Genomic DNA, 24,696 nt, shown 5'->3' with positions numbered 1-24,696 from the left:
GTCTCGAGTGGCAAGCATCATGTCTCGCCAGCCCAACGAGACTGCGAGGCCGATTGCCATGGGTATGCACGTTTACCTTTCACGTGCGTCCTGCTCCCGGCTGATGATCGGGGATGCCGTGGCTTCTCTTGGCCACTGCGACAGGACTGCAGATCTGGTTACGGCGTTCGCCTTGGCCGTGAGCTGCATCTTGATGCGCAATGTTTTTTCACGATGGCGATGCTTCTTGTGGCTACACAGCCATTGGCCAAGTCTTGGACAACGAAGCAATAGGGCCACAAATAGGTAGCTCGAATGCTGTTATGCTTCCTGAAGAGCTCGACGACACGAAATGTGGAACTCAAGCAATAGCAGCTGCGCCAGTGTTCACGAGCTCGGATGCCGTACCATCTCCAAGTTCGGACAGGACGAGAGGGCAGAAGTGTTGCTGGCCACCGCAAAGTGCTTGTGATCTTGGTGTCTCGTATCATGCGGAAACTGCCGGCCGAGAGTCTTGGGATGTTTGTTGCCGTTGTTCGCCTGGGCTCCCCTGACTGATGAAACCTGTGGTCGCGGTCACATCCTACTTTGGATTACCTTTTTGGGCCATCTCGCTATTCGACTGTTTAGGAAGCGAAGACTGCTCCCCTTGCTGGCACGACGAAGAGACTAATCATGCCGCGACAGATGGGCACGACGCCACCGCTGCAGCAAGTCGGTGAGGATAGGGTCAAAGTCTACCGCCACCCTCAGTGCCGTGTTGAGATCGGGGGAGGGCGCCATTAATCATGAGACTCGCCGAGCTCAAGGATTAAGAGTTTGAGGGCGGAAGAGAGCTAGGAGAACCTTGTAGCGTATCCAGCGTGCTGGAAACGTTGGGTGCGGCGCGGCGCGTACGTTCAAGGGGACAGGTGTCAGGCGTCATCCACTAGCAAGTCTAGGTCTGGCGGCGAGCAAGACTATTCGCAAGATGAGTGCGGCGACTGCATGGTAGCGAAGAATCGCGAGAGACGGCGACCCAGTGAAGACGGCGATGGCGCAGCGGTCGTCGTAAACGGCGAGCGGTTTAATCGTGTGACCTGGATGGAGCAACTCAGTGCACACTGTACCTGCAACGGGGCTGGGCAGCGCAGCGTAGCGTTGGCACGGCGCGAACCGATTATCGAAAGACGGAAGAGGAAGAGTCGCTGAGTAGGTAAGCAGGAGTTGGTGAGGCAGTCAGGCGTGCGACTCGCGCTGGCCAGCTCCACACCCACAACGGATAGCATGACTCGCGAGCCGGTATGTAAGGTAATCTATGTCAAGCCGTCAGAGTCGGTTCATGCAGACCCGAGAGCCGACAGCGTCATGTGTGCGAACTCAAGCCGTCGAGATCTGCATTCGTACCGTCCGTCTGACATGTGTGCGTTGGAGGAGCAAAAGAAAGCATCCTCAGGTGTGTGGTAATGCTCTTGTTGCGTCTCTTTGGCCACTCTCCACCGGACGCGCCTCCGGGTCCATGGCTGTGGCTGTCCTGGACGCTGTCGTGAGCTAGATTCGAAAAATAGAACACCCAACAACAAACCACCTGCTTTCTGGCGTCTGAGTCTGCCTGTCCAGCCGTCAAGGGCTTGCCCTCGCTTCTTCAAACCACCACCTCCCCGCAATGACAGAGGCGAAGCTCGACGCCGGTGTTTGAAATGCTTCCAGAAAACTCGTGGAAAAGGGACATTCCGCTGAAATTACAGGCCGCTCTCATTCTGCCTGTCGCTCGGCTTTGCCCGATGTCCCGCACGCTGAACGTGGCAAGTGGCGGTCACAAAGTTTTTCGAGAAGGCTTCGAGAAGATGAGAATACACTATTGGGACAGGGACCAAGCGGGCTAGCTTTGATTGCACCGTCAAGGATGCCACTTCTGACTTGGAAAATGGTGGTGACTGCTGCCAGGGGTCGCAAATATTCTCGTCCTCTGCCTACATTTGATGGATCAATATTCGTACTCATGTGCGATTTGAACTCTGTTATTTCTGTGCAAGCTGCAGCGAGCTGCATGTTTCATTGATTCGTGTTGTTGTCGAGCACCCAAATCCGAACACTGGGCGGCGGGAGCTTTGTAGAGCACGTCCCCTTTTCAGGGCCATCCAATCAAATTGCCTCTTGTTCAGGAACCTTTTCCTGAAAAGTCAAGGTAGGTAACAAACTCTCCTAAGCGATCCACGCACGGTAGACAAACTTGCTTCCATACTTGTCGCCGCGTTTGAGGAGAACCTGGCCCTTCCACTCGTCCACGTTCGCAGCGTTCACGTAGCGACTTGGCTCGACACAGAAACCCGTGCGGAAGCCTCGTGCTGGAATGCCGTCGACTTCGGGCACATCAAGGAAGTTGCCCGTGTAGAATTGAAAAGCAGGTTCCGTGCTGTGGACTTCCAAGTGCACCTTGGTCTTGGGCTGATAGAAAGCTGCCAGTCTCTGCAGAGGCTGACTGCGCGTGTCCACAGGAACCTTGTCGGCTTCTGGGTTCATGATGAAGCAATGATCAATTTGAGGCTCCTTCTCTCCCAAAGTGAAGGTTTGGCCAGCATTCACCCCTGGGAAGGATTCGATCTTGCCAGTAGGAATTGCGTTTTCATTGACAGGCAAGTGCTTGTCGGTCGACAATGTCACCTCTGTACCTGCGATGGAGTGACTGCTTGGAGCACCAGACAGATTGAAGTAGCTGCAACAAGTTAGGTCAAAGAGCTTGGCCAAGCGCACACTAAAGCCTCACCTGTGGTTGGTGAGGCCGATAATGGTCTCCTTGACGTCGTCGGGGCCAACAAGTTCGGCCTCATATTCAGCCTCGAGGACCGTTTGCTCGACACCATTTACGTTTTCATTGTAGGCGCTGTAAAAAATCTTGAACTCAACGGTCCCCGGGTAGCCACCTTCTCCATCAGGGCTTGTGTACTTGAAGATGACAGACTCCTTGCCGTCTTTGTTGATGGGCGTGGGGCCTTGGAATTCGCGCTTTCCCCAGCCACCATCGCCTCCGTGCAAAGAGTTTGGCCCGTTGTTGGCAGCAAGGACGTAGGACTTGCCGTTGAGGCTGTTGATCTTGGCACCCGATATGCGGTTTGCGACGCGCCCGATGGTCTCCCCGAAGAAGGGCTTGTTGTACTGCTTGTACTGCTCGGCAGTGGCGAAGTTCTGGACAATGTTCAATCCGCTGACGGAGAATTCTTGGATGATGGCGCCGAGCGGCAGGAAGGTGACGTTGGATGCGGGAGGAGCCATGGCGACGAATGCGCTACCGTAGGAATGAGGATTGAGGGGAGCTGGCCAACTGCGATGGTGTTAGCGGAGGTGGTGAGCGTTGTGCCTTGAAACCTCAGTGTGGACAGAGTTGCAGAGAAGGTTAATCCAAGCCATGGTGGCCGCTCGAGCGACGACGAGGGTGACCATGGTTGCGAAACAGGGCGGGGTTGGGGTGGGGAGTGCCCCACTCGCAGTCTGCTGAGCCTCTGGCGGTTGCGGAGACTGATTGGTGCAAACACTCATCCCCGTCTACCAGAGCTCGGCGACCTCGAGCTGTCTGGCGGCGAGCTGTCGTCGGTTTTACAGTCTTCGTGACGACCAACGGCGACGTACTGGCCGAAGCTTGTGGAAAAATGAAAAGATTTTGCTGATGTGGGAAAAAAAATCAGATAAATGCGCCCATCATCGCGAGTCAGATTCGGTGATGTCGATTACCCCATTGAGAAGCGACAATGATGTGCACTCGAGGAAGCGAACCGCGAGTCAATTGATCGGCTGAAGCATTACTTCTCTGTCGAATTCTCACGTCACACAAGCGATGACAGCAGCGATCAGAGATGAGAGTATTCATCTGGGGATTCGGACATGGTAGTAGAGTACAGTCGAGAAAATACAAACAAGGTATCCAGCGATCGTTGTCCAAAAGCTTCCATCGCAACGCGTAAACATCATTCATAATAGAAAACCCAACCGGCAACAGTTCCAAAGTACGCCAGACACCGCCAGAACCCGCTTGAACGCGCCAGATCTATCCCATCCATATTAGGCGCGATCATGTGGTGACAGCGCTTGTGAAGACCAAACAACCATAACACAAGAACGGAAACCATTACGCAAATTGTGGTGCCCAATTCGTTTGTAATGCGCTTGGGTTGATCGACGACACCCAGTGATCGCTCATCTCGACCGCAGACACGGCGTAAGGGTCAAAAGCACTCTCCATGTATTTGCTCTCCATGTATCCACCGTCCAGTGTGCCGGGCATGACGCCAGAGAGACTTTCGTCCATCACAGGTGGTTCCACGTGAAATGATGGTCGCACGAGCTCTGGTGGAGGCTGCAGGCCACAATGCCTTTCATACATCGGAATGTTCTTGAAGGTTGGAGGTCCGAGGGGGAATTGGTGGTTGGATATAGAGGCCATGGTCGAAGGTGGTGTTTGGAGCGCGTTGTTTGCGGGAAAGGGATCGAAGTGCGACCGAGGAGGGGTTGGAGGAGTTCCATTCGAGGAGGGAGTCGAGATGTGACCGTGGTCCGATTCAGAGCCGATAGACCCTCGCCGCTTGGAAGGAGGGGCAGAAGCGACTTCTTCCTCATCCCGCAACCTTTTCTCCATGCGCACAAAGTCTTCCTCGAAGGCCTCATACTGGCCAGGGCCGTCCTTGGGTTGCAAAAGATCGAGGCGCTCAAGAATGTCGTGCGTCAGAGGGTGACCGCCTTGCTGATCAGACAAAGGCAAGCCAGGCCAGCCCTCACCAGTTTGCAATCGCCTGTACAGTTCGCGGAGACCGGCGACCAATTGATTCTGCTGTTGCTCGAGCATCTCCACATATCTGGTTTAATGTGAGTATTCAGTGATAGAGAAAGTAGTTCGACAGTGCAACTGACCCCTTAGGATACACCTTGTCGTGGGACTTCTTGCGCTCTCCAAAAACGCAAATGGCGTTGTCAGCCTTGCAACGGCCGCAAGGCGAAGATCCATCACACTTTTCGAATTAGTTTCGAGTCCTGAGCGCAAGAGAGAACCACCTACTTTTGACTTCTTCAACCGGCATCTGTCACAAGCTTTGCAGACGCGCTTGCGAATGTTGTTCTCGGTTGGGGAATCCATTGAAGGAGGCCGGTCAGGTGTCAACATAAAGAGACTTTGTTGTTGTAACATAGATCAAGACCTCAAACTCTGTGAAGAGAATCAAGGTCAACTGGTATAGGAGTGATGAAGCAATGTGTAATCCCTCAGGTGTGTCCAAGGTATGTGCAGGATGACGTGACAGATCAAGTGATGTAGTGTGGGGGAAGTGAAGCTATGAGGAGTTGAGCTGATGAATGGATTGAAAAAGAGGTGGAGGCACTAGGCTGACATATATCCCACAACGGAATGAGTATTGGGCCGGAAAGTTTATGTCCATGGTCGTGCTCAGCTGGCCACTGTAATTATGGATTGTGCTCAGGAAAGCGCAGGGCCGCGCACGTACCGCCAGTACGTCTGTACATCCGCGTCGTTGCGCCCAGGTCCGAGAGAGCGTTTGGATTACACTCTCGGCCGGTCGAGCGATTGCCAGGGGGGACTGTAGGGTTGTTGCTTGATGACTGGGGGTTGACACATAGGTCTGAAGCCTGATCCATGGCGCAGCAACAAAGCCAGCAAAAACGGTGCAGACAGGCCTTGACCTGGGCAAAGGCTATCCCAGAAGGGTGGACCCCGGGGGCGGGCATGCACAAGTGGCTTCGAGAAGCGTCGTGTCGGCTTTAGGCTGGGTTGTGTGCATAATTCGGCCCAGGGCTGGGCAGAAAAGGGCTGCAGAGAGACAGCGACGGGTTCGGATTCTGACAAGCTCCGCGTCTGACGAAGGCTCGGACGAAACCTGATGACTGAGTGCCGTTCCCCCCAAAACCAGTTCCCCTCCGCAGTACTATCGGCGACCGTTGTTGCCCGTCGCACCACGACCACCTACTCAGTGCTATCCTGCTCGGCGACGCTTTGCCTGGCCGCGCCCGAGATCCGGTACCTGATGCCTCAGCAGCCCGGGTCCGGATGCGGTCTCTCTCTCGCGGGGATCGTCCACGGACCATCCGAACTGCAGGCAATTTGATCTTCGAATGCTGGTGTTGATGAAGTCATGAGGTGCAAGTCAGAATAGTGTTGTAGTGGACGGCGACTGCCCAGTCCTGGGCGTCTTGTCGACTCGTCGCGCATTTGATCACGGACGGGCGTAGTTCCACTTGGGCACGATTGGAGGCCAGAGGGCGAGGGATCAGAAATGGCTCACACAATCTGACGTAAAGCGACAAAAGTGAAGACATGAATGACTGAACATGGCGAGTGAGGTGTTTGCCCTGCTGATCGCTGATGGCAGCACTGGGGGTTGTCAATAGTAAGCAGCGGAAAAAGTCCTTGCCATGCACCCCGGCCAGACTCACCACCACGCCCTTTCGCCTATCTAAACTCCGTCTCCATGGTCGAAAATTTTCTTTTTCACTTCTTCTTCACCCTCACACGCTCGTTTGATCTCCCTGCTCGGCTGTATTCCTGATTCCACGCCCTTCTTGCCCTCTAGCGTGCGGCATTTGCGCATCAGACGGGCAGCCAACTGGGGGCCATGGCCGCTTGGATCAGAGGTGTTTTATCGCGAAGATCTGTAGCGATTCAGCAGGGCCACAGCTTAATCATCAGCGAGTTTCGTCCGCCCCGTGTGCTCTGCCAAGACGTCACGATCGTTGTGAAGACATAGCAAGTCGCTATGCCAGCGTCACGCTAGCAGCCACCCGTAGTCGGAGACTTCTCGCAGCTATCGCACCTTTGTTGATGCATCGACCTGTCGTGAATCGCAACAGGCCGACAAAGCTGCATTGCAAACCTCAAACAACGACTCCAGTTTGCTTGACTTTGTCTCTTGGCTCGCTGGTCGACCGTGGCTGGAGCGTCTTGGCTGCTGTTGTCAAGATCACTCATCAATTTTCGTCCGCTGCAACCTCCGGCCAAGGCCCACGCGTATTGCCATCAACTTGTCCAAAGTCAACGCGAGTCAACAGTGACAAAACCACAGACAGCCACAACTCGTCCACGCCGCCTGGACCTGCCAGTCGTTTGGACTGATTGACTGTCACCACCGACTCAAAACCGTACCTGCAAACTTGCAACATGGCCTGCGTGACCAACTCCTGTCGCCATGAATGTTCAAGCAACAATGCCATTTCATTGCATTTCATTGCCCTACGCATGCCCACGATGCGAAAACACGTTGCGTGAGCCGCACTGGCCAAGGAGGAATGGGCTCTCCGCATCGGCAGGACCCGAGTGCCGATTAAACTCGTTCGATGCCGTCTCACGTCTCGCTTGGCCGTATTCGTATAGTGTGCTTAGTCCGAGCTTGACATTTTGTGTATTGCTAGGCAGACGATTCTGCAGCCATTTTTCAGCGACGACTCTGCAGAACTCCCTTTTGCGGACGGGATTGAGCGAAGGCCCGTGTTGCAGTTCGCGAATATAAAGTTCGGGATCGTCAGTCGAACCGAACGATGCTAAGACGCCAAGAAGCAAACACCTGACTAAGGACGCATCTTGCAAAGATCAAAAAGTCTCCGGGCCTTTTGCCAGGTGCAGACCGCGTGGCTGATGCGGCGCAGTCCTTTGACGACAAGAGACTCGAGAGTTAAGACCTTTGCATGCTCCCTCTCTCCCCTCCCTCCCCTTTGTCCCGGTAACGCGGTTGCGGTGCTCTCGCGGGTCGCGGAGCCACGTTGCCGAACCGAACGACGACTCGCCAACGTCAGGTCGTTGTTGGTCTCTGCCGGCACCCGTCTTCCGCTCTCTCCCCTCCCGTCATCAAGCCTCCTCTCTGCTGTTGCATCATCATCTCGCCCCGATTCGACCAACAACAACAGTCCTTCGCAGCAGTTGCTGCCTTGCTCCGCTTCGCCACTCAGGCAAGGATGCTAATCATTGCTCCACACCTGGTGCCAATCGCTGGCCAAGACTGTCGATTCGTATCACATCTCTTCAGTGCCCGCACGCCTTTGTTTGCGAAGGATCACCCTTTTCCGTCCCCAAATGGCCTCGAGGCACGTATGCGCGTGGCTCTGCAGATGTCCAACTCGTTCGATGGAGCTTGATCCTTCGCTTCAAAAGCCACCTTTTCTTATTCCCATCTATCGCCATACTGTGTCTAGACCCCGCCAGCAGTGAGCGTCCACTTCGGCAGCGCTGATATTCTTCACCTATTGCACCTGAATGACAGGGATAGGAAGCCTCCGTCATCTTCCCCCAGGGGTGTAATGCTTGAAAGCGCCGCAATTTTGTGCATGTTGACGGCCAATCATACCCTGCGCTTGCGGAGGTCACGCTGCCACGATGTACCCCTTTTCACTGGTCGCGTCACCCTCGAGGCCCTTCAACAGCTCGCTAGCAGTTAAACTTTCTCCTTCTTGGTGTGACTCAATCATATCCAGGTCCATCCAATGCTTGCAAGCTCGATTAGGTGTCAATCGCGCTCGGCGAGAACCAACTTCTCCCCGAGCATGATATTTGTCAACCATCAGGTTGTGCGTCGACCTCGGACGGCAACAAGCAAACCATCGAGCGCATTGCTAATCGATTCAACAGATCAACTCTAGAATTGGAATCTTACGCGGCCGTGAAAGTCTTATCCGTCACCCCAACAGAGCCTTGGCAAAGAACAAGAAATGCGAATATTCTTCCCTAGTTTGTCAACGTTTTATGGCGGAGACGAGGGGAAATAAGGTTCAAGCCGCAGCCTGTATCACGATGATTAGCAGTACAATACGACGATAAGATTACAAAGACGACCACCGTCCAGGCTGATGTGCTCACTGCCATCGCGGCGACACGTGGCTCCCATGGTAATCTTGCACGCTGCTGCTATTCGCCGTCTGGTTCCCCGCGATGTTGACCTCATGACAAGGCTGACATGCCAGGACCAACAAGCATCTTACCATGGATTGCCAAAACAGACGAGAAAGCGGGGACAGAATCCGACTGTAAAAGCATGGACCAGACGAACTTTGGCGTTTGAATCACGATGGATTGCAGTTGCGAAACAGTGTGGAAGGAGAATCCGAGAATCGTCTCTTGTTTGCCTACAGCAGCAGCAAACACGCACTGAGCACATGCTTTGACAGTTTACGCCCGCGCCAAACTTTCCCCCGTAGATAATAACACGCAGGCACCTGTTCGGCTTCAACACTGTTTGCCTGCCGAATACGTCGTCGTCAGGCAACGCGCAATCGGCTGTGCCCTCACGACTTGATCCTTATCCTTTAAACTCACACAGCCACAACCGTAAATTCAAACATTTCTAATTCCAAGGGCTCTTAGCTCGTCCCTTTTTCCAACAGTTTGGTAGCGAACCTCAAGGTCTCTGCCCCCGCTGTACTCGCCGAATCGGCCATGAAGCACGTTGACCTTGCCGTCGATTACCGGGCCTTCCCGGGCGACTGCGACAAAACCACAACATCTGAGCCTCTGCCCTCCTGACCGGCAACGCGCTGCCCGGCCCCGCGACCAAATTTGGTCGGGGGATACCTTGTAGTGGTCGGCGACACCGAGCGGAAACCCGTGCTTGCGGCAAGATGCAGATGCGCATGCACCATGAGGTCCATCTGGTCTGACTGTAAGGTTTCGGCTGTCCTGAAGATGGAAGCATCGTCGCGGACACCGGTGAAGATGCTCTGCTGAGGCTCTTGACTCTTCTTCATGGTGATACTTTCGCTACTGTACCCCAGATATTCGGTCCTCGGCAACAACACTACTAATCATGAAAAACCAAGAGAATACAGCATACTGCAGTCCACCTCAGGAAGGGCACTGAACCGAAACCCGAAAGCTTCACGACGGTGGATACTGTACACACGACCGGCTTCACACAAACCGTTCATCTGTGGAAGGCAAAGTTGACGGGCCGGTTCGGCACCTGAGGGTTCCGATTGGTCTCTGGTAGTGGCAGTGCGGATAGGGCAGGATTCCAATCGACGGTGGAAAAGGCGCAAATCTGGATGCTATGCACCCTGAGGAACACCACAAAGATTCCATGTACGGCACCTGCCGCCATCCCCTGAACTTGGCTGTCTCGTGTACTTCCCTGATGTTCCAAAACGGGGTTGAGGCGCAAATGCACACGTCTCCTCGCGTTCACGCGCTCTTGCGACAAGCACGCGCGACAGGGGTTTCTGGCGGGGAAGACGGGCTGAGGGGAGGAGACAAACACAACAAAAGTTGATGGAAGACGATTTGGTGCAGGTCAGACGGACGGACGGACGGACGGAGTGAGGCTCCGCGAGGGGACGGGTCGCACGGACCCTCCGCGGACCAAACGGAGTTAGTCTCCGACCTTGGACTTCGCGAAAGTGCGAGCCCCGACATCTCTCACCTCCCCACACCAAATCAACAAGCTCCAGGGAATCAACGGACCGTACCTTGTCCTGCCTTAGCCATACACAAGTCAGGTACGTCACTAATGTCATGCGCCACCAGGCAAACCCTCAAACACGCTGGCAACGACATGAGAAGGGCGCGACGGCGGTAAGCTTCCAGCTTTAGTGCCAGTACGAGGCCGTTTTGAGTGTTGGCTTATTTTGCACCCATCAGTAGTACCGTTACCTGATGGAGGCACCGTTGCGACCCAGACCGCTGGCCTTGGTCATGCAATTCGACGAGGACAAGAGGATGAGCTGATTTTCCCATGCTCAAACGCAACAACTGGACGCGGCATCGAGGCAGGGAAGAGTGAGCCTGTCAGTTGTGTCTGCTGACTGCGATGAATTTTTCCCCATTCGACTGAGATTCACACGATGCTGGATGACAGTCGGCATCGGCCAGTCTGCTCTGCCGGACGAAGGAAAAGAAGCAACCCGTGGCTTCAGCACGGCAAGACCAGTGGATCGACTACCTGCAGTGCCTCGCTACCGCCATGTCGTTGTCGTCATACATCATCAATGCCCAGATCTGCGATGGTTTACGAGGACCCTGTCTTCGACAGCAAAACAAAACATGCCACCCCCAGACTTCTCGCAGTGGCTGGTGATGCTGCGAACAGACCTCATTGTGCATCCGCCCTGCAGCAGCGGACGCTAGTGGCGACGGGAGCGGTGCGAGCGCAGCCGGGCACACTACACAACACCGCAGCGGGCAGCCTAGCAGGGCGTCAGCACCGGCCGACGACGGACTGCGGCCGTGCCTGGTTCCTCTCCTACCTGTCACCTGTGTGACGGACAACTACGGGAACTACTGATGGTGGACAGGCGGACTCACAAACGGAGACCGACCGTCGATTAGCGCCCCGCCATGTTGGATGACGTCGCACGCGATCTTCTGGTGCTGCTATTTTCACTTCTCAAAGAGACTTTCTTTAATTCCTGCTTACATTTAACCATGGTGTTGGTTCTGGTCGTGCTCCTTGTCCACGGATTTACATGTCGAGCTATCCGGCCGACTGAGGGCGCTTGTCACCACCATGTTAAGGTGCAAAATCTGGCTCCCGGACATGCCTGATGATCTGACTACTGGCCGCGGAGGGCCGCTGAGGCTAACTCTAAGTCTAATCATCAACGTCCGCATCGCCCAATCCCGCCTACGACTCTACGCTCTTGGTTCCTTGGTGAGACCGCGCTTCGACGGAAGACGGCAGCTGCATGCACCTTCAATGCCTAACTGCAACATCTATTGGAAAACCCAAGAGACTGGAGACCGGCAGTTGAGCCCCTGTCGACTGCAGCCCTGCCGACAAGAGCAGACACAAGCGGCCGTCTGCCAGCCAAACATTTCTTAGCCGCGGGCGAGAAAAGGCGGATTACTCACTACCTCGCTGCGTCGCGCTCTGTCCGGGACGAGTAAACCGTCTCGCACCGTTCGCTTCTGATCTTGGGCGCCAGCTTCCACAGTTTTCTCTGGCAAGTGACTTGTCTCTTTGATCGTTTGCGCTCTTTTCGCACCCAGTCCCCACCGCACGATTCGCTCGCTCGCTCGCGGTACTTCGGTGTCGGCTTCGGTCTCGTAAATGGTGCCGGCAAGCCGAGGACTTCCAAATGGTTGGCCAACACACCTCGGCTTCGGTTGGGGCTACAATTTGTCATCGCAAATGCGAGTGCGTTTGTTTTACTTCTTTCAAGGGCCTTTGCTTTTTGGCTGTTTCCGTCTGAATCGCCAGTGTTGAAACTGAGTCTATGAGCTCGGTGGCGTGGTTCTGATCTGCATCTCGGACGGAATCTTAAGACCAACCGCCCGGCCCGAGCAGGCAACGACGGGGAAGGAACGGTAGGTAAGTCTATTGGTGCATTTGCTCGGTGCTGTTTCCCCGCCATCAGACAGCATCACGAACAGAGCATTGCGCCATCTCCATTTCATTTTCAGATTCAGAAGACTTCCAGAACACCACGAAGAGTATGTACTCACTGTCGGTTCTTTTCCAATCGAGTCCACTATTTTGGGCCTGTCGATTTCTAATTCGTCAGCGTTGCGCCCGAATTACTAACGAGTAGGCTTGACTGGATCAGTTTTGCCGCTCATCCAACTCCTTGTCGGTCAATCAACCCCTTTCCCCATGACACTGAGAGCTGGGAGCAGTCAGTTCATTTTGACGGGATTCGAGATTGCTCACGGATTGTTCGCAAGATTGAAAATCGTTCAGATGATTTGACACGCAAGGTCCGCGCATCTCTGGCCTCATACCCTCATCTTCCTTTGATTGGCCTTGACAGATCTTCTGCATAACCATTCAAAAACACAAAACGTCAAACTACCAAATGTGACTGACCCCTTCTCCTCTCTCTGGGTCACCAAAGGTCCCGGTAAGGGCCACTGCTTGCGCCATTCCACGATTACAAATCCGCTTGCCATTATTACCAACACATAGAAGCACTGTGTACAGACAATCGAAAGGATTCCGCCCCCCTTCCTCATCCACCAACGAGTCCCCATCCAGGGAGTGAGCCGCTTGCGCCACCACTCATGCTTACAAACTCCCCCTTCTAGCAACCACAACAACACTAGCTCGCAACATCACAGCCCAAAGACGGCATGCTGCAACAGTAACATGCATAGCGTATCATGAGCCAATTCCTGCCGGTGTCCATCCCTTTTCCCGTACTCTCTCGCCCCTGAATCCCAGGCAAAGCCACATCGCGTCATCAATGGATTACAATTCTTTTACCAATGCCAACTTGCCCCCACGGCCCAATGGAAAGCATCGATGTCCATGGCTTAAGCATAAGCCATTACCAAGTGATTGCTATTGGCCCCCTGTCAATGCCCTTGAGCGCTTCCCCCCTTTCCCTCTTCGCTCCAATTCTCCTGGCTCCCCCTGTTGCATTCATCTATGTGAGAGATTCATTCTCCATCTAGACAAAAACCTGTATCTTCCTGCCAACATACGCACGAGATGTATTAGCAACGCCTCAAATGCCCATGCTCGTCTCACTCATCACATCGGCGCTGCTCAATCCTGTTTGGAGATATGAGCTTACCAATCTTCCCCCTCTTTCTCTTTCTTTCCTCTCCTCCTCATTTCGCCGCCCACCGCAGGGCTGTCTCGGAGACACGTATCGTTGCTTGCTCCAGCTGGCCCAGACGGTCAGTTCAGCATAGAATGTGGTCGGTGCAGGTGGTTGTCGATGGTCAACTTGGCGGCAGGTTGATTTTGGGAGACTGTGGCCGCTGGTGCACAGATAGCTTGACCGTTTTGACCATGTTCGCATTCGTTTGGCTCGATCGACTTACGTACCTGCTTTTTCCGTTAGCAGAGATGAGGCAAGTCGTGGGGTTGATGCGTCCTATCCCTGGGCGAGCAGCATCCGAGCAATCTGAGCAAGATCATTGTCTTTGAGCTGCGGAGATGTAACATCATTCACTTCCAAGGTCATTCAACATCTGAGAGGACAGCGGACAGGGGCTTTGGCTCAGCACTGTCGTGGAATAACGCCAGATTTGTTGATAGACAAGACAAACGAATATCGAAAACACGCGTAGCAACATCCATGCCGACTGTTGCTTATATGGCTTTCTTCTCACATTCATTTCCATTCATCTTGCCGCTATGCAAAGAGTCCAGACGCCGTCTGTCTTTCGACCCTTTATCTACCTGTCGAGCTGGACCTGAAGGATTCTCCTCTCCTCCCTTCGAAATCTTTTGTGCGAAATTGCAAATGCCGGAATCTGTGCAAATAGAGCCAAGCAAAAGGGGTTGGGTTTATTCAAAAAGCGGGTATGAAGGGGCCCACGAAGAAGAAGAAGAGGAAGGGAAAATGCAACCGAGCTCGCCATGCCATCGCGCTTCCGCGTGCACGCCAACTGTATGTATAAGAATAATGCTGTGTCGCTTCGTCCTCACCATCGCCGAATACGCTCAACACTGTTGCTCCAAGTCCTTCCTACCTGGGCTCACCTCTCCGCCGCAGCGGCGTTCTGTCGCATCTCTGCCTCGAGCTCTGTCGCCAGTCGCGCGACCTTGGCCTCGCGCTCCTCGTCTTCTGACGCAGCATGCTTCTCGGCGCCTACGCCGTTCCGCGCTGGGGTGACATTGCGAGGCGAGGAGAGGGCACGGGCAGGTAGACCCATGCGCGAGCGCCACCGTTCAATCCACTTCTCTCGTAACGTTTCGTACAATAGCGCAAATTGCGATTCGCCTTGCACCATCATCATGCGCTGTGTGCGAAGTGCCTCAACGGTTTCCTCAATGGGGTCTTGACCTTGGGGCACGTCGTCCAAGGAGCCTTCTGCCAGCTCCGACAGGAGATGATCGAGCGCGATGAAGGTGCCACTGCGGCCCACTCCAGCGCTACAATGGACTATTCGTGGGTTGCTCGGGTTGGAGGAGTTCTTCGTCAGAGACAACGGGACGAGGTTGAGTAGAGCCTCCTTGTCGGCACCTTCGGGGACAGAGAAGTCGGGCCATCCTTCGAAGAGGAGGTGCCAGACGGTCTTGGATTCGCCAGAGTTGCGATTCTTCATCTCAAGTTCGCGGATCTTGGACCGAGTGTGCTCGTCTTCGGTGACGGATATCAACGTGACTTCCCAAACATCGCCGTCGCCAAACTCGTCGTGCTCATTGACTACCATCTTGGGCGAGTTCAAGTCATTGGGATAGTAGCGGAAGCACTTTTCACGGCCGGATTCGTGTGTCTGTGTCAGCATCACGACGACCGCTGGCGAGGCGCATTCGTGCCAGATCATGCGCCACATGTGGCTATGGGTGTTGTCTCTTGGTCCCTGGACCGTATCAGCGGCTTGTAGCATTCAACCGCATGGATGAGCTCACCTGAGTCGCAATAAAGTTCTTTGTATTGCCGGTCTTGGAACTCTTGAGCACGATTGGAGAAGCGTTGATATACCCGTCCTGTCCTTGTGGAACCTGCAGCTTGACACAGTTATTGACGAATGGGTCGACATTGAGGTAGCGATTGCGCTGTGATGCAATGTCCCCGCTGACACGCATCCACTGTGCAGGTTTCCCATTGTTGGCAGCTGTACTGGTGTACGCCAGACGGTTCCGCTGTTGCCATTCGAGCTCCACGAATTTCTGGTGTATCTCTGCGCGCCCAAAGGTCAGCCCTGCTTTTCAGTCGCGCCACAGCCTCCTTTCTACAAAAGAGGATTCAAGACAACCTGCCTGATCTCGTATGGGAGAGGAATGGAGGGATTGGCGCTTTATCGGTCGCGGCCTCGTTGGAGTTGGCCGGCGAAGCGCCCTTGGCCGAGGAAGGCGAGGAGTTTTCTATCGAGAGCGACGATACGGCAGCGGACGAAGGTATGCTTTCGTGGGAACGGGATCTCTTGGAGGATGCCGGGGACGCCGGGACTTGAAGCGGCGACGGGGTAGACATGTCGTCTTTGTTCGCGGCTATGAAGCTAAGGCGTTTGCTTGCGGCTTTGCGCCGAAGCTCGCGGAAGTGATGCACGTTGACGGCGGCGGGTCGAAACGAAGCAGCAGGCTGAGGGCGCAAAACGAGGCAGGACTGGCTTTGGCGAAGGGAGAGGAAGAAAGGTGGTGGTGGGCGGCGCGGTTGCGCGGGCGTCTTACGGACGGCTCCAAGAGACGGCGGCACGGTGGATTATGTTGCGACAGGATTGCCGGTGAAATAAGAGTCGCGACCGGAAGCGGCGCGACAGCAGCCACAAAGGGCAGAAACAGAGGCAGTGCAGAGGATGAGGATGGGGCGAGGATCGAAGTTGAGGTCGAGGTCGAGGTCAAGGATGCGGAGGAGTCCAGGACGACCAAGGATGAGCTGATGTCAAATTCATGGAGCAGGTAATATGTCCGTCTGCCCCAGTCCGACGCCCGGCTTGTGCTTGTGCTTGTGCTTCGTGATATCGACGTCAAGTCGGGTCGAGTCCACTGAGTGTCTTTCCACACTCCGTCGCGCGACCTGACGCATCCCAGCATCGAATCCCGCTCTTCCTCCAAGTCCGCCGCCACCCACCACCCGCACCTCTTCCGATGGTCCTCCTCCACAACTCTCGCCCCCAACTCCCCCGAGATGCGTTGGGCTTGGTGGTACTTTGAGGTACGTTTGCAGCACTCGACTGTCTCGCAGTAAAACTAACCTTGGCCGCTCGTAGTACTGGGCGACCGTTCGGGTAAGCCCCGCCTGCTCTTCTTGCGATCCCGCCGCCGCCAACTGATCATTTGCGCACAGCTCCTCCGGAGCCCAGCTTTCCACCGCTGGGTGCACAGTGTCTACCGTTCCGTCTATCGCTTGAAGAATGGCACTCCGATGGAAGAGATGGGCGGGACCAAGATCGATCGTATGCCCCGAGCCCGCCCCCGTCATCGCGACTACATACACGTCTAACGAATCGTTTTGCCAGGCCCGTCGCCGCTCAAACAATTCTTCAAACACTTTGCCGCCGAAATCAAGGCGCAGCTGAGAAACCAGCCATCCAAGAAATAACGCCCGGGCGTTTGCAACACATCAAGATCTACACTGGTATACTGGATACGGCGTTGGATTGATACCAATACTTCACGGGCGCTTCATCATTCGCGTGGTCTTTGCGATAAATTTTCTCAGAATAGGTAAAACACCAATCTTGGAACCAACATTTGCCGTCTTTCTGGAAAAATCGATATTGCGTCTCGACTTCGGCGTCTTGAATGACCCCGAGGACCGCCCAGTTTTGTAGTGCACGTCATCTGGAGACGTTATATTGAGGGATAGTTTGAGCTTCTTCTCCCCAGAGCTCCACAAGAGCCGTGTTCATCACCTCGAGAGCCATCCTTCTATTCGAATCAAATTGCGGTGCGAGGATATCTTTCAGGAGGCTTCCGATTTCCCGAATAATGAAGCCCGCCGCGGGACAGTCCCACTATTCCAGGCGAAGCACTTATTACTCGGAATCATTCCCTTGGACAAACTAGAATCAAGCTGGCCTCCGCAGTATGGACAATGATCCCATCCTCTTCGCTTCTCCTGAAGGCTTCAATTTGGGGGTTGATTGATTGGCTTTTACCCACCACCAGCGGAGTTGATTCTCCATTTCTTCACCCGTGTTAATTTAACGAGTCTAGAACCCCCCGCTTCTCGTCTGGAGGATCGACCACACTCTGCTCATGACGTGTGAAGCAATAGGGAGACGTGGTAGACAGAGAGGAGCAAAATGAAGGATTGCCACACGCTGCCACTTGCATCGAGCTCCGCGGCGACAATAGTCAGCTTTGCAATTTAGCTGATGGTTTTCCTCAAAGACAATTGAATCAATCTCAAAGCCCCATAACCTCCGGCAAGCGATTCAGAGAGCGTCGTTCGCGAAATTCATGGTCGTTGGTGGCGCTATCCCTGCTCGGCCGTGCGGCATCTCTCGCCGGATCGTTCCCGCCGCCCGGCACTCGCTCCCGCCCGTCGGTTCCACACGGCGCTACCTAAGCACGGCTCTTGTCCCTTGCTTCGCTTGCCCCAAAAGCTGAGAAAGCGTCTAGGTTGTTGAATGACCGCAATCTTGCAGGTTATAGATTGCAAAAAATGCACATGAATCATGACAACGTAACCAAAGGCACAGTGCCAGAGTGGTTAATGGGTTGGACTTGAATCAACTGCTTCGAGTGTATCCAATGGCTTCGGCCTCGCAAGTTCGAATCTTGTCTGTGTCGCGTTTCATTTTTGCCTTTTTGCTCTTCGCACGCGCATGCATCTGCACCCGGGGAATGTAGCATCCCTCAGCATTCTTTTTGGTTGACCTCCACAATTGCGTGTCGACACTTGTGAGGTTACTTCACTACAGAGGACCACGTACTTCGCGATACTTAACCATTAGCCACCAAGGTACTACTAGGGTACTCCACAGCTACCAGATCTAATCAGGTCCGCTTCCCTCTCAATCTCGCTTGATCCCATTCAAGCTTGCCAAAAGTAAGGCAATTAAGCTAAAGAACTACCGCTAAAAAAGAAGGACGCAAGCGGTCTCCAACATCTGCAACCAGCGTGCTTTTCAACCAGTAATTGACGTTTTTCTCCGCGAATTAGGTATGGGCCACCATCTAATGGTCTGACACTACTCCAGTTCCAGGTGTGACCTTATATTTCAGCGGGCCAACTATAAAACCTCGAACCTTCCGCCTAAAGGACTGTAGAGTCAAGCTTTCTATTGCTACCTGACTTTGAAAGATCTGATAGCCTCAACGACATGGGGCCAACGAGAGACGTCTTGCAAACCATCCGACCCTCCTCATTGAAGCGGATCGTGCAGTGGAAAGCCGAATTTCGAGGAGGCTGGATCGATGTCCTGTCCAGCGGCGCGGAATAGCCAGCGTGTGACGCGGAGATGAGAATGTCGAAATGCTACTGGTGGCAGCGGTGAGAAGTTTCCGGGCATATCAGAGTAGCGATGAAAGCTTTCTGTACGCCTTGACAACAGAAGGAAAGTTCAAAGGAGCGAAGTCACTGCCAGAGTGTGTAAAAGAAAGACCGAGGACTTGGATTTGGCGCAAACAGAGTCAATCGAGTGCTTTCCCTCTCACCGGGAGCTCCACCCGGAAGTTTCGACGTGGAAGCTGCCTCTTTCTTGAGAGCTAACTTTTATACCAGCGCTCTGGCAGGCTGTTCCGCTCTCTTATCATGACTTTGTCCATCTGATTAGATGCTGGAACTAATAGTGACTGGCATCGATGATCAAAGATCAAATTCAACATGGTACTGATGGGTATCGACGTTCAAGACGCTCAAACTTTTTTTTTTGTTAGTAGAATAGTCTAGTATGACGGAGACCACTTACCTATCAGCCAGCTGTAGACTTCATGTCTCTCAACAGAGAAAACATAGACCGATGAGGCAAGGACGTTTTGGAGTTTGACTCGATTTTTCTATAACGTACCGAGCACCAACAATAAACCGTGCTCCGCAAACTCCACATCTATACACGTCCTTCCTTTGCCAAAAGAGCACGGTGTTTGGTTTGAAGTCGCCATCCACCCTGCCAATGCGTATGGAAACTTTACCCTTTTTTAACCACACCTGTCCCAATCAAACACAACGTCAAACGCGCCAACGCCCGGCGATGGAAACACAACAAAGGCATCCAAAACGTACGTCAATGTGCTTCACGCGCCTAACTTTTGCGAAGAGCCAGCCGGCATGTTTTGCAACGGCATGGACGAGGGCAGGACACCGTACCTGCCAAAGGTCGACTTGTCCACAGAAACATAGTGGGGCAGTCTTGCGAGTAGATTCAGCTTGCGTTCGAGCCAGCGAAGTATCTTTTCCGGCGGCGCCAGGAATTTGATGTAATTCATCCCCCAGAGATAGCCGATTGCGGCGCCGCAGAGGTGGCCTATCAGGCTCGTGTTCGGGATCAAAAAGCTGGTGATGAGGATGACGAAGAGCGGCGTTGTCCAGGTAGGTGCCTTGTAAGGTCCTATGCTAGTGTGTGTTAGCCTCTGCGCGGAATTGGGGTGCGACTGATTTACCTGAAGTACGGATTCGCCCGGTGCGTCTTGATGGCCTCGAATGAGAGCAGAAGGAACACCCACACGCTGTGACTTGGTCAGTCGACTGAACCTGGATCTTCCAGAGTCACTATGTGTACCTGGCGCCCTGTACTGGCGTATTGCCCCGAAGAATGCCGCGCTCAATGAGCAGATATATCACCCCGGGGAGGGTCGCAAATGCTACCAATGTAAGCGACCATTTGAGCCTCAGGACCGCTCCAACACGTACGCCCTGAAAAGAGGGAAAAGGATACGAGTGTGCCATGCTCCGACTCGAAGCGCTCGAGCAGCGGGGTTATCGCAACGAGGTTGATGATGAGGTGGAAGAAGCCGAGATGGGTAATGGGATACGTGTTGAGGCGATAACCTGGTGCCCGGGAGCTCGTCGTTAGTCGGACGACATGGAAAGATGATCAAAGATGGCTGGATAGAGCAGACGTGCCTGTTGCGAAGCTGACTTGGTCAGGAATCAGGGCACACTTTTGGCGCAAGTCGGTCCAAGGAATGCTCGCGACCCAGAGCGCGACAGCGAGAAAAAGGATGATGCGCGTGCAGAGCGGTAGGCGGAGGACGTATGGGCGCAATCGCGCAGGATTCAAGTTGGGTGCGGCGAAAGCCATGGTGTTGCAGGAGGAGTAGAGGTTTGCGGAAGAGAAATGCTGGGTCAGGTCGTGTCGTGACACGCGCCTCGACTGACGCCGCCAATAATCCGGGGAAGCTTGAGCTCTCCTCCTGCTTCTTCAACCAACGACCAACACGGAAGATGCGGTCGGTAGCACGGTAGCCTCTTGTCGCCGCGCCTCCCTCTCAGCCCGCACCAATGGCTTCGCTCAGTAAGTGCCCAAGTAGGCTTTTTCGGATCGCTATTCTTGGTACTGACCCTGTCCGCAGCTCCAGCTCTTCTTGGGCTCCGCCGTGATGCCCGCATACTCAAGATCCCGCCCTACCTCTCCGCCCTGTGCATCATTGTCGGCGTAATATGGCTCTTCATGTTGCCATTGGACGATTATTCGCGCCAGACGTACATCTCCGAGAATGCGCTCCTCCCCGGCCAGGTCCACACCTACTTTGGCGGTAGTGAACACAACATCTTTCGCGCCTACAGACATGAAGTCCACGAAGCCTCGAAAATGCCTCCAGAGGAGTATGTGGCTCTTACGATACCGAAGAACCTCTATGGCTAAAAGTTGGGCAGGCGAAACCAGAAGCTTGAGGAGCTGATGAGGTCGACCGGTCTCAAAACTGCGCGTCAAAAATACGAATACCGCACGCCGGGCAAGGACGTCATGGGACAGAATACATATGGACTATTGCAAGGCCCACGAGCCGACGCAACAGAGGCGGTGGTGCTTGTTGCCGCATGGGAAACAACCAATGGAGAAATCAACCAGAGCGGTGTGGCACTGGCTCTGACCCTTGCCAGATATTTCAAGAGTAGGGCACGCTCGCGCTCAAGTACATCAGCATGCTGACACAAATAAGGGTGGTCTCTGTGGTCCAAAGACATCATCGTCCTGATCGCTGGAGACAGCACTGCCGGATCACAAGCTTGGGTAGACGCCTACCACGACGCCCACGACCCGCGGACGGTGGATCCTTTGACAATCAAGAGCGGCGCTTTGCAGGGCGCCGTAGCCATTGAATATCCCGCTGGCCCTTGGGGGCATCGTTTCGACAAGATCCACGTACTTTATGATGGTATCAACGGGCAGCTCCCGAATCTGGATCTTTTCAACACGGCCGTATCCATTGCCAGCAGCCAGGTAGGCATCGGATGTACCTTGCAACGCATGTGGGATCACGAAGACAGCTACAAGGAGCGGCTCCAAACCATACTCCGAGGCATGATCAGTCAAGGTCTTGGCCACGCATCTGGTCCCCACAGCGCATTCATCCCCTACCATGTCGACGCTCTTACTCTCCAAACTGTGGGAGATGGTTGGCACGACGAGATGTCTCTTGGCCGAACGGTCGAAAGCATCTTCCGCAGTCTCAACAACCTCCTCGAGCATCTCCACCAAAGCTTTTTCTTCTACCTTCTCATGCAAGCCAATCGCTTTGTGAGCATTGGCACCTACCTCCCATCAGCCATGCTCATTGCTGTCAACTTTACGATCATTTCAATAGCGCTCTGGATCGAAAGCGGGCGTGCCCCGAGTCCTCCGACCAAAATTGCGTCGACCGAAAAAGGCAAAGACGAAAAGGAGCCAGAAATGACGGTCGTCAAGTCAGGCAAAGATGCTTCCCTCGTGCCCACGAGCAGCCTGTCAATCGTCGAACGCAGCATGTTTCTTCCGCTGTCCTTTGTCGCCGGCGTTCATTTCCTTGGACTTCTCCCCCTGTATCTTTTCAACAACACGCCGGCATCCTACCTCTCTTCCGTCTTCATCGTCGCTGCGGTGATGACCGTCCTAGGGCCTCCAACAACCGCATATTTTTTGCGGAATCTCCGGGCACCAACAAAGCAGGAGACGACGCTTTTCCAGTGCTTCTCGCTGCTACTCCTTGGCATGTTTCTCTCAGCACTGGCAACACTCAACTTCTCGCTCTCCTTTCTCGTAGGACTTTGTGCGGCACCCTTATCATTTGTGCGCTCAGTCGGCGGAGGAAACAAGCGTCGGCACCTCGCCCTCGCCGGCCTACAGTACGCCCTGCTTGTGGTCCTGAGCCCGGTCGTCGTTATGATTGTTGGGAGCCAGCAGTTGGGTCTCACCAAAGGACAAGGGTTGAGCGGCGTTGCTGAAGTGCTGGCAGAGGCTGCGTTTGGTTGGCATGTTTGGGGCTTGTGGACGCAAGTTGTGGTCTGGCTCGTGTGGTGGCCGGCGTGGTTTGTGGGCGCAGTCGTGGTCTCGGGGTCAACATTTTGACGGCGTTGCATAAGATACAGCGGCTGAGCATCCGGAGTTTGGATGTCATAATGTGTAAGATCAACTCTTGTGTTGGATCAAGACTGATAACTCAGAAATCCTAAGCTTTAGACGAATGTGCCAACGGCGAAAAGCGATGGAATTCTGAGGTTCTGGTCGTCCATCTTCCTGATTTCCGTCTCCCAGTCTCTTTTCACTTTGGTCTCGCCGGGTTCCAAACGCCAGTCTTGCAGCCTTGAAGATCCAAGCAAACCAGAACTCGCTAGTGAAGATCGCCAGCTCGCAGGGTGGACCGCTTTTGTCGCTGCTTCGAGGTATGGACTCTGTGGGATTGGCTCTCTCCCACGCCGGCATGTCTTTCCGCAATCACCTCAGTATCACTAGCATGACATGCACTCGGCCGGTTCCGATGCCTGTGAGGATATTTTCCTCCATTTACCTCCAGTAATCTGTAGATGAGAGACGAAAAACACCTGACCAGCCAAAGTGGCAGTCGAGTCCTTTACAGAGACTCAGCTATCCACATGGTACCTAGCCGTCCGTTGCTCCAACACCCACCAGCGACACACTATGGACAGATCGTCTGCAGCTCTCTTCGAGGATTGCCGCCGCGCCACATATGACAAGAGAGAGCTCAGGCAAAGAAACCCCGCACGCGCATTCTCATGTATCAATCACCTGGTAGCATCCATATTGGACCCAGAAAGCTCCAAGACGATACAGAGAAGGACTCGTGCAGCCTGGGTTGGCCAAGAGGCGGCGAAAAGAGCATTCGAATTGGTAATCCTGGACTAGCAACCAATGCCAAAATCAATCATAGAAGGCCTTTGAGAACGGGCACCGAAGCGATCGAGCTTTTCGCCCTACTGACATGCTTCTGGATATGGGCTCAGAGATACATAACCAACCCCCTCCCTGCGATGTCATCCGGCACAGCACAGCAGCAGCCCCAAGTCCGGCATGATCTCCAAGCGAGCAGAAGCAGGCAGAAAGGAAGAACAGAAAAAAGAGAAGGCAGGGTACATACCTAGGCAGCCGGAACAGGCCGTCTGGTGGGTGGTGGTGGGCCCGACAAAGGAGTGCCAAGCAAAATGGAAGCGTCGCGAGAGGGGGGGTTGGACACTGAACATGCAGGTGACGGTGCGCAACAGGTCGCAAGTCATGTACATATACGTCGAGTCGGCTTCGTCTGTGTCCAGCACCTCGAGCAGCTTGTGTGTTGCCAACTTGTTGGTCTCGAGTCCACAGTGTGTATTGTGTGTGCAAGCGAAGACGATGGAACGTAACGCCAGCGGTCCGTAGCGAGCCAGGCGTCCTCGATCCTGATACAGAGCCCTGGTACGCAGCAGCAGCAGCAGCAGCACACCCTACGGAAGAATATCACCCCCAGCCAGCCAGCCACCCCGCCAGCCCTGTCAGACACTCGCTTGCGCCTGCGACTCGAGAAGGGTAGGTGCGACTGTTTGAGCGACACGCCCGCCGCGGCGCCGCGGCGCCACAGCCCACAAGGGCTCCACTGGTAGTTGGTGCCATGGGATTATTGTGCATCGCCGGTCTGTGCGGCGGCGGATGTCCAGTACTGATAGCGAAACGGTTGTATGCAGGCGAAGTTTCATCGAAGGACCAAATATATGTGAAAATAGATGGGCCACCTAATAGGTGCAAGGGCACTGAGTTTCCGTCATTGCCTGCCTGCCTGCTTACCTACACGACAAGACAGAGCTTCGACACTGTGTGGGTGTGGGTGTGGTGGGTGCGCGTGCACGCGGGGGATTTACCACGGTGGATGCTTGGCTGGGCTGAGGCGTTTATTGGGAGGCTGGGGATGATGGTGGGTAAAAATGATTGGGACGAATAGGTGCATGGTGAGAGATATCGGCAAAGAAGACTGGCTGATGTCGGTAAGCAGCATTTCATGCCTGGGGTTA

The 24,696-nt window shown here is 54.2% G+C and overlaps 9 protein-coding genes and 1 non-coding gene across 10 annotated transcripts; 4 read left to right on the top strand and 6 right to left on the bottom strand.

Moving 5' to 3' along the window:
- Positions 1-2,163: 2,163 nt before the first annotated feature.
- On the bottom strand, positions 2,164-3,231 carry BKA78DRAFT_258991 (bifunctional protein GAL10; the record flags this gene model as incomplete). Its single annotated transcript, XM_066885328.1, has 2 exons — positions 2,164-2,674; positions 2,726-3,231. The coding sequence occupies 2 exons, from the start codon at positions 3,229-3,231 to the stop codon at positions 2,164-2,166; spliced, it is 1,017 nt and encodes a 338-aa protein (XP_066739310.1).
- Positions 3,232-4,396: 1,165 nt separating this feature from the next.
- BKA78DRAFT_231747 (uncharacterized protein) lies at positions 4,397-5,068 on the bottom strand (the record flags this gene model as incomplete). Its single annotated transcript, XM_066883783.1, has 3 exons — positions 4,397-4,805; positions 4,861-4,958; positions 5,006-5,068. Coding segments are annotated over 3 exons (570 nt in total), but the record flags the coding sequence as incomplete, so codon positions are not given.
- Positions 5,069-9,811: 4,743 nt separating this feature from the next.
- On the bottom strand, positions 9,812-10,616 carry BKA78DRAFT_54419 (uncharacterized protein). Its single transcript, XM_066893352.1, has one exon. The coding sequence runs from the start codon at positions 10,450-10,452 to the stop codon at positions 9,988-9,990; it is 465 nt and encodes a 154-aa protein (XP_066739308.1). The 5' UTR covers positions 10,453-10,616; the 3' UTR covers positions 9,812-9,987.
- A 741-nt stretch (positions 10,617-11,357) lies between these two features.
- Positions 11,358-12,468, bottom strand: BKA78DRAFT_54798 (uncharacterized protein). Its single transcript, XM_066893354.1, has 2 exons — positions 11,786-12,468; positions 11,358-11,519 (listed from the first exon to the last, which is right to left on the bottom strand). Coding segments are annotated over exons 1-2 (504 nt in total). The 5' UTR covers positions 12,289-12,468; the 3' UTR covers positions 11,358-11,518.
- Positions 12,469-14,548: 2,080 nt separating this feature from the next.
- On the bottom strand, positions 14,549-15,515 carry BKA78DRAFT_228459 (protein-tyrosine phosphatase-like protein; the record flags this gene model as incomplete). Its single annotated transcript, XM_066883728.1, has 2 exons — positions 14,549-15,190; positions 15,240-15,515. Coding segments are annotated over 2 exons (918 nt in total), but the record flags the coding sequence as incomplete, so codon positions are not given.
- Positions 15,410-16,495, top strand: BKA78DRAFT_54449 (uncharacterized protein). Its single transcript, XM_066893353.1, has one exon. The coding sequence runs from the start codon at positions 15,601-15,603 to the stop codon at positions 16,231-16,233; it is 633 nt and encodes a 210-aa protein (XP_066739305.1). The 5' UTR covers positions 15,410-15,600; the 3' UTR covers positions 16,234-16,495.
- On the top strand, positions 16,459-16,872 carry BKA78DRAFT_357223 (uncharacterized protein; the record flags this gene model as incomplete). The annotated part of the gene is made up of 4 exons (XM_066892179.1): positions 16,459-16,485; positions 16,541-16,558; positions 16,618-16,726; positions 16,790-16,872. The coding sequence occupies 4 exons, from the start codon at positions 16,459-16,461 to the stop codon at positions 16,870-16,872; spliced, it is 237 nt and encodes a 78-aa protein (XP_066739304.1).
- A 1,098-nt stretch (positions 16,873-17,970) lies between these two features.
- BKA78DRAFT_t175 lies at positions 17,971-18,068 on the top strand. Its single transcript has one exon. It is a non-coding gene; the product is annotated as a tRNA-Ser (tRNA).
- A 1,446-nt stretch (positions 18,069-19,514) lies between these two features.
- On the bottom strand, positions 19,515-20,521 carry BKA78DRAFT_258810 (uncharacterized protein; the record flags this gene model as incomplete). The annotated part of the gene is made up of 5 exons (XM_066885313.1): positions 19,515-19,833; positions 19,881-19,946; positions 20,000-20,081; positions 20,131-20,282; positions 20,340-20,521. The coding sequence occupies 5 exons, from the start codon at positions 20,519-20,521 to the stop codon at positions 19,515-19,517; spliced, it is 801 nt and encodes a 266-aa protein (XP_066739303.1).
- Positions 20,522-20,645: 124 nt separating this feature from the next.
- Positions 20,646-23,101, top strand: BKA78DRAFT_54391 (GPI transamidase component GAA1). The gene is made up of 4 exons (XM_066893351.1): positions 20,646-20,734; positions 20,793-21,045; positions 21,097-21,335; positions 21,384-23,101. Exons 1-4 carry the CDS (start codon positions 20,722-20,724, stop codon positions 22,766-22,768), a joined length of 1,890 nt encoding a protein of 629 aa, XP_066739302.1. The 5' UTR covers positions 20,646-20,721; the 3' UTR covers positions 22,769-23,101.
- The last annotated feature ends 1,595 nt before the right edge of the window (positions 23,102-24,696 follow it).

The sequence above is a fragment of the Phyllosticta capitalensis genome (genome assembly GCF_038381095.1).
Source record: "Phyllosticta capitalensis strain CBS 128856 chromosome Unknown BKA78scaffold_12, whole genome shotgun sequence".
In the NCBI taxonomy this organism is placed as follows: Eukaryota; Fungi; Ascomycota; class Dothideomycetes; order Botryosphaeriales; family Phyllostictaceae; genus Phyllosticta; species Phyllosticta capitalensis.
This window is presented reverse-complemented; position numbering and strand designations above follow the sequence as displayed.

Coding starts and splice junctions, on each gene's coding strand:
- BKA78DRAFT_54419 (XM_066893352.1), bottom strand. CDS start 10,452: ATGACATTAGTGACGTACCTGACTTGTGTATGGCTAAGGCAGGACAAG.
- BKA78DRAFT_54798 (XM_066893354.1), bottom strand. CDS start 12,288: ATGGCGGGGAAACAGCACCGAGCAAATGCACCAATAGACTTACCTACC.
- BKA78DRAFT_54449 (XM_066893353.1), top strand. CDS start 15,601: ATGGGAGAGGAATGGAGGGATTGGCGCTTTATCGGTCGCGGCCTCGTT.
- BKA78DRAFT_54391 (XM_066893351.1), top strand. Junction 21,046..21,096: donor TCGAAAATGCCTCCAGAGGA/GTATGTGGCTCT, acceptor AAAGTTGGGCAG/GCGAAACCAGAAGCTTGAGG. Junction 21,336..21,383: donor CCTTGCCAGATATTTCAAGA/GTAGGGCACGCT, acceptor GACACAAATAAG/GGTGGTCTCTGTGGTCCAAA.